General features: G+C 43.3%; 1 protein-coding gene across 4 annotated transcripts; it reads left to right on the top strand.

Annotated features, from left to right (window-relative positions):
- The first annotated feature begins 220 nt into the window (after positions 1-220).
- ZBTB2 (zinc finger and BTB domain containing 2) lies at positions 221-7,449 on the top strand. Of its 4 annotated transcripts, none has more exons than XM_061624130.1 (4): positions 221-502; positions 2,024-2,145; positions 2,651-2,833; positions 4,464-7,449. In XM_061624130.1, exons 3-4 carry the CDS (start codon positions 2,661-2,663, stop codon positions 5,827-5,829), a joined length of 1,539 nt encoding a protein of 512 aa, XP_061480114.1. In that variant the 5' UTR covers positions 221-502; positions 2,024-2,145; positions 2,651-2,660; the 3' UTR covers positions 5,830-7,449. The 4 variants fall into 4 exon arrangements, with proteins under 4 accessions (XP_061480114.1, XP_061480112.1, XP_061480115.1 ...); XM_061624131.1 differs by lacking the exon at positions 221-502 and adding an exon at positions 1,272-1,678; XM_061624128.1 differs by lacking the exon at positions 2,024-2,145.
- The last annotated feature ends 212 nt before the right edge of the window (positions 7,450-7,661 follow it).

The following is a 7,661-nucleotide window of genomic DNA, read 5'->3' as shown; positions in this document are numbered from 1 at the left end:
TCGTGGCGATTCCCTCCCCTCCGTATCTGATCAGCGAAAACCACAAATAATAGCGCATGGAAGAAGGGTCTGAAGATGCAGTTCTCGCTTCAGCACGCTGAAGGTTTCAACGAATTTTACCCTAAGCAGTCGTTTTGCCCTCCTTCCACCGCCGTTGCGACGGAGCGCGTCCGCCCGTGCCGAGCCCAGTCGGTGCGGCCTGTGTGCTGCTCGCTGGAAGCGGCGCGCGAAGAGAGACACAGCGAGGCGGGCGGGGAAGGAGAGGGGGGAGGGGTGGCTGCTGCTGCCGCCACAGCTCTCGTCGCCGCCTCCCCTCCCCCCCCCTCCTCTCTGTCTCTCTCCCCGGCGGGGGCTCCTCGCTACAGCCTCTCTGCTCCGCTCTCGGTCATGTGACCCTAACGTAACCGGACAGGAAAAGCCGCCGCCGCCGCCTCCGTTGTTGCTGCTGCTGCTGCTGCTGGGCGCGCGGAGACGGCGGGGGCCCCACGAGAGCGCCACCCAGGTGAGCGCGGTCAGCCCCCACCCTCCAAGATGAAGTTGGGGGCTGCAGGGAGGAGAGGGAAGGCGTGTGGGGCGGGGGAGGGCAGACTGCCTGTATCCCCCCTCCTGCCGCGATACCCACCATTGTGCTGGCGGTTGGGCTAGGCCAGGACGGGACCCGGAGGGAAGAGAGCCCCGAGCACCTGAGGGGGCTTTCCCGACTAACCGGCTGGGGCCTTGAGATGGTGGCTGGGAGGGAGGTGAAGGCTGCTGGCCCCGGGGTGAATGGGAAGGTCGCCCAGCCGGGACTGGAGAGGAATAACTGCTCCCACGGCCTTGGCGCGGGTTAGCGTGAGGTGGGCACGGTGTAGCCCCTAATGCTGTTCGGTTCCCCTTTCTTCCTCGCAGTCGCCAAGCCTGCGTAGCGGCCTTTTCCCTTTTCTCTCACCAGCGGCAGCAACAGCCCGGCCTAGGAGGAAGGGGGAGGGGCGGGCGCTGAGGCAGCCGCGCGGAGCGGGAAAGGGAGGGAGGGGAAAAGAGAGAGGGAAGGGGGGGGTTGATGGTGGGCGGCTCCGTCTGCGTCTCCTCAGCTGCCTAGGCGGCCCTGGCGACAGCGGCGGATCCCGTCTCTCGCGCGCCTTAGGCGCCTCAGCTCGCGCTGCCTACGTCGCCTCGCGCCGCCGTCCGTCCTGCGTATGCACCGCCCCCTCCGTGCGTTGCGTGTGCGCGCACGTGGGGACTTCGCGTCGCCTGCAGGCGGGGGGGAGGAAGGGGGAGTGGCGTAGCGCGAGACGAAGCTGTGAGAGTTGGCGGCGCGCGGTGGTCTCGTCGCTTGCCTTGTTTGCTATACGAGCAGCCAATAGGAAACGCCGTCAGCCCAGGCCGCAGCGTGATTCACCGCGGGAAGCGGAGGATGAGAGCGAAGGAAACATTCCAGTTCTCCGTCGCTATTGGCTGCTATTGCTTTCTCTTCCCGTTGACGCCTATGAGCCTTTCGTGCCTGCCTTTTTCACACAAGCACTGCCTCGGAGTATCACAGGTTCTTACGGATTGCTTCGAGAAGTAACCATACATTTCTCTGCCTAACCGAGGGATCATTTCGTTTGCAAAATGCTCCTTTTTCCTGCCTTCTTCCTGGCTAGGATGCAGTTGGAATTCGCCACTTTTGACGCTTTTCTTCGAAGCCTTTTAGTTCTAGGTATTTTCTTTTGAAAATTTCTATTTTCAGTGGAATGTCAGAAGAACCAAATATGCAACACAATCATGAGAGCCTCAACTTTTATTTAATGCCCGAAGACACGGTTCTGGTCGACTTGATTGAAAAGCACAAGGCCATTGCACAAATCTGTTAAAGGGGGATATTAAGGTTTAAATTGTCACCGGATTCACTGGGACTCGCTTGTTTAAAATCCAAGTATTCCAAGACTAGGTCGGAATAGTGATGAATTGATGCGTGATTCAGAAGGAAGCATATTTTTCAAATGCGTTTTTACTTTAAGCCCAAGTAAAAAAGGGGGTCATCCTGCTCATATTTATATTTCAGTCGTGATTCGTTTTCCCATGTGCTGGAAGCTTCATTGTCTTGTGAAGTCCCTGACCAAGGTGCCAGTACCTTGAATCCTGAGTGGCATAGCTGAGAAAAACCCAAACACCAAAGAATTTGATGTTAGTACCAGACTATTTTTAAAGGGATTTATATATTTGTTGTAAAAATCCTGGGATGTATTTAAAGTAGTGGTAAGAGGAATATTATTCTAATAATTATTATTATTAATTAAATTTAAATCCTGCCCTATCCCAAAGTGGCAATTCCATTAGTGAAAGGATGTCTCCTGGCACAATGAAATGTAAAAAGATTATTCTTGTGTAAATTTAAGCTCTCATTCCATTTTTTGATTTTAGTCTTGGATTTTATTTATTTATTTATTTATATCCTGCCATTCCTCCCAGTAGGAGCTCAGGGCAGCAATCTTGCACATCTTTATCTTCTGACTCAAGGCCCAGTTTTCCTAACATGTGATGCTGGCCTTCAGCAAATCACTTAACTTATTGTTGTAAGCAAATTGTCAATTGATTTTAATGTCTCTGGCTCACTCCCCTTTCCAGTTGTCCTGCTACAGAGAATGTACATTTTAGGAAATTGTTTTCATAGAATGTATTTGCTTTACAGATTTTAAAAGATGGATTTGGCCAACCATGGACTGATTCTTCTGCAGCAGCTCAATGCTCAGCGGGAGTTTGGTTTCCTGTGTGATTGCACAGTTGCTATTGGTGATGTTTACTTCAAGGCACACAAATCTGTCCTTGCCTCTTTTTCCAACTACTTCAAGATGTTGTTTGTTCATCAAAGCAGGTAATTATAAAAGAGTACACTCTAAAAAAGGTATTTAGTTAAGGTAAAATAGTCTGAAGGAATTGCAAAGCATTAAGTCAGCCTAATGTGAGTTGCTTTATAAATCATATAGTAGAACCTTGTTATAACACTGGGGGCGAGGGACAAAGGATGCACCCACATTATAGGGGTTCTGCATTATAACTAAAACCACAGTACTCAGCATTGTACTCAGGGACACCGTCATACTTGTGGTGTATCCAAATCTATGGTACAGTGAGCCGTGTTATAGCAAAGTTCTACTGTATTAACTAAATCTCCAGCTCAGTCCGCAAATCAGTTAAGCCAATTGCAATGTCCTGTGGACTTCATTGCTAACTGGTTTGTGGATTAATTTCACTGACTGCAGTCCTGAAGATTATTTGTTCTGGAATAAGTTACAGTTAACACACCTTATAACCAAATTTGTAAATTTGTTGCAGCAGTACAAGCAATGGCTTTAGTTGTGATAACAGATTTATTATTTTGTTTATGTAAAATGTCTGTCCACTGTTCTGATGCCCATGCATTTCCTCAGTACGGCTTTCAGCAATTTAAAATTGCAATACAGTAAAAAAATCATGAAAATACAAAGAATAAACATTGCAAATATGTAAAATGTACGGGTATATATATGATTCTGTTCATACGCCTGGCAAGCTGAGCAGAGATAGCCAGTTCTGCTCTTTTGCCCATGTGCAATCTCCTCTCCCAGCCCTTCCTGTCAAAAAGGTGAGATTTAGGACTATGCTTCCTTCTGCTGGTCCATCCTTGCACCTGAAACCACTGAACTTCTGATCCCATTCTTCTTTTGGTTTGCAAAAAGTGGTTGTTAGGGAGGTCACTTCTGTTCCTAGTTTATTTCTTAATGCAGAGTTAAGGCTACCATGCTGAATAACAGAAAAAAATATTTTCTTGCTTTTGGGCATTTCTATTACCTAGTCTATCATGTATCCTACTCGGAGTTTTTGTGCGTGTGTGTCAATGAATCTATCAGATTCATTGTTGAAATTTCTATTACTGACTATACCATATGGATCTATTATAAAGTGTTATGGTGATTTCCCTAGTCAAGTAAACTATTTGTGACGAAGGAGCACATGAGCCCATAGCAGCTAAAGTTCCAGGGGTCTAGTAGCAAATGAATCGGCTCCAATTGTCAAATACAGGGGTGTTTCCATTTTATTTTGATACAAGTGAATCTGTAAAGTATTATAACGTTACTTTATTAAGTTGTTATTCTTGGATCTTATTTCTGCTATTCATTATACATTTCTTTCTCTGAAATTGGTTTTAGTAGGAGCAGTCTCTTATCCCATCTCCAAAAATCCAGATATAAAGGTGAATGACTGCTCTTTTAAGAAAGCAAAAGTTATGCTTAAACAAATTTTAAATAAGTATCAACAGCAGATTTTTACTTAATTTTTGTTAAACTATTTATTCTTGCATTTACATAAAATCCTTTATATTTCTACTTTGAAATAAATTGAGTTCAATGCTCCTTACTCCCTGTTAAGTGCATATAGGATTGCAGCCTTGCGTAGTTAAATTATTATAGCCCTTCTGTAGTATTTTATCTTGCTCTTTAATAGTGTTTTGACATTTCTTTTAGTGAATGTGTCCGTCTGAAGGCAACTGACATACAGCCAGATATTTTCAGCTATCTCTTGCATTTGATGTACACTGGGAAAATGGCACCTCAGCTCATAGATCCTGTTCGATTAGAGCAAGGTATAAAGTTTCTTCATGCATACCCACTGATTCAAGAGGCCAGTCTTGCTAGCCAAGGAAACTTTACACATCCAGAGCAAGTTTTTCCATTGGCATCTTCATTATATGGTATTCAGATTGCAGATCACCAGGCAAGAAATCCTACAAAAGCAGCCACAGCAACTGACAAACCTGTACGAGGACCAAGGCCACAGTTGACAAGAGCAAATCAAGAACAGATGCATGAAGCCACCCAGCTATCACAGTTACCACCAACAACTCTGCCTCAAGTGCCCCAGACAAATATGGCCACTTCTGACCCATTGCAGCCTTCGCTGTCTCCTGAACTGGTGTCAGCTGCTCCGCATCCATCTCCTCCAGGAGATGAAAACAACATGGAAGCCTCTTCCTCAGATGATCAGCCTGCTTCTCTCACAATAGCACACGTCAAGCCAAGCATTATGAAAAAGAATGGAAGCTTCCCCAAATACTACGCTTGCCACCTCTGTGGTCGGCGATTCAATTTGCGAAGTAGTTTGCGTGAGCACCTCCAGATCCACACAGGGGTACCCTTCTCATCAAGCCAGCATGGAGAAAGTAGTGTTCCTTTATCTCTTTGTAATAATGCTCCTGAAAAAGATGCTATGGAAGTGCATGAAGCTGGAATGATTAGTGATAGTGAGTTACAGCAGATCTCAGATTCACCAATAATTGATGGACAGCAGCAGGCAGAAACGCCACCACCCTCTGACATTGCTGACATAGACAACTTGGAGCAGGCAGATCAAGAAAGGGAAGTTAAAAGGCGGAAGTACGAATGCTCCATTTGTGGGCGCAAATTCATTCAGAAAAGCCACTGGAGGGAGCATATGTACATTCATACTGGCAAGCCTTTCAAATGCAGCACTTGTGACAAAAGTTTCTGTCGGGCCAATCAAGCTGCTAGACATGTATGTCTAAACCAAAGCATGGACACATATACCATGGTAGACAAGCAGACTCTGGAGCTTTGTACTTTTGAGGAAGGCAACCAAATGGACAACATGCTGGTACAGACCAACAAACCATATAAATGCAACTTGTGTGATAAAACTTTCTCCACACCTAATGAAGTTGTCAAACATTCGTGCCAAAGTCAAAACTCTGTTTTTACTCTAGAAGAAGATAGATCCATTTTGCTAGGTGGTGGGGATGCTGAAACCACAGAGAGTGATCATTCAGTCTTGGACTCTATCAAAAAAGAACAGGAAGCAGTGTTGTTAGACTGAATGTGAAACTCATATCATTTAAAAAAAAAACAGTTTGTCTTACTCATTTTTACTAAACCTATCCTGCTCCCCTCTCTACAACCATAACTACACTGACATGGAAGGAAGTCTGATTCTGTTCCTTTTTCCAGCAAAAATACAAAATTAATAAAGGGTGTTGTATAACATTATAACAATTGATTTTAATATAGAAAAAAGTGTAAGGGTAACTCGGCTAACTATGTGAATAAGTGCTAAAATGCATCTATAACAAACCAAGTTTTAAGACTGTTTAAATAGATACTTGAATGCTGTGAGAGACAAGATGAGAAAAATACAGAAAGAAAACAAAACATGTTTATTAAAGTACAATTATTTTCTCTCAACTAATTGCATTTTAGGGAAAGATTAATTGAAGATACAGAATTCTCATAGTTACACACCAATAAGCTGTGTATAGTTGTCATTTTACAAAAGCTGAGAAATTCCCTTAATGACCTAAGAATACGATTTTAAACCACATGATTTTTGTCAAGTGTTTGTTTCCAGGTAACTTCATTGGCATTATGTCTGTTCAAAAAGTGTATTATTAAGGCTACGACCCCAAGCACAGTGACTTGGTAGGAAATCCCACTGACAGCAGTGGGACTTGTACTCCCAGAGAAATGTGTTTAGGACCAGATTTTACTAAAATAGCAGTAATAATGTGATGGCAATCATTTTATATGCATAAAAGTGTATGTGTGTGTGTGCTTTAGGTAAATGCAGGTAAAATGTGTGCATACACCCCACTGGCCACAGCTGTTGACGTCTGACAAATTGGTTATTTTCTAGAAGCATATTTACATTTAAATTAGTCCAGGGTGTATGCCTCTTTCCTGCTGAATCCAATGATGATGATGAACAGTGCTGTCACCCAAAACATGAAGGAAATCAGAGATTAGAAGAATTGTACATAGTGAGCCCTGTGCTAAACATGTGGGAGTAATAGATTTGAGCCTTTACAGAGTAACAGAAAGAGGAAAAACTTTTTTAAAAATCAAAACAGTAATCGGAGTTTACCTGATTAATGTGTAGGAATCAAGGGAAAGGGAGTCTGGTCCAAAATAATATTTAACTACTGGCATCCTCTTATAACATAGCAGAATGGGAGAAGAATGATAAAAATATATCATGGTTGGTTTTTAAGTAACAGTGCAAAACAAAAATTGAGTGGAAAGTTATATGGTCTTTATGTTCCATCACCTTAGGCTCCAGTCAAAGTATGCAAAAATAAATAAAGGGGACATATTGTACATTCAGTTTTTGTTCTGGATAGTACTGTCTGCAAACTAAAAATCAAGTTGCTGATTTTTATCTTTTTAATTTATGAATATATTAATATTCTCCAGTAGTAAAAACCTACCTTGACAAGAGTGAGTCCATTAAAGAGTTCTTTGTACTGGTGGGAAAGGTTCAGTAGACAGGTATCCCCTCAGAAATGGAGGCAGTGTGTGTTTTGATGGGGGAGAGAGGCAGATACAACTCTGCTCTTGTATACATATTTCATTTGAGTATCATCCTATTTTGTGTATAGTTATGTTCTCCAGTTTGTAAGTTTTTATACATTATTTTATGGAATAAAAATGGAATAAATGAAAATTGATTTTTGTCAAGTCAAAGGTGATTGAATGCTAGTCATATGCACTGCTATACATGCTGTGCAGATCTTATACCTTAGGCTCAGCATGCAGCAAGTGGCTGGTTCTTGTTAAAAGCAGCAGGAATAATTGAAGTTCTGGGAAATGTGGGGAGGGAGAAGAAGAGGTCTGTACAGTTCATGAGCACTGCAGAACGAGCTTTATGATGCAGGA

The sequence above is a fragment of the Rhineura floridana genome, chromosome 4, assembly GCF_030035675.1.
Source record: "Rhineura floridana isolate rRhiFlo1 chromosome 4, rRhiFlo1.hap2, whole genome shotgun sequence".
Taxonomy (NCBI): domain Eukaryota; kingdom Metazoa; phylum Chordata; class Lepidosauria; order Squamata; family Rhineuridae; genus Rhineura; species Rhineura floridana.
The sequence above is the reverse complement of the archived record's forward strand: the minus strand, read 5'-3'. Positions and strand labels throughout refer to the sequence as shown.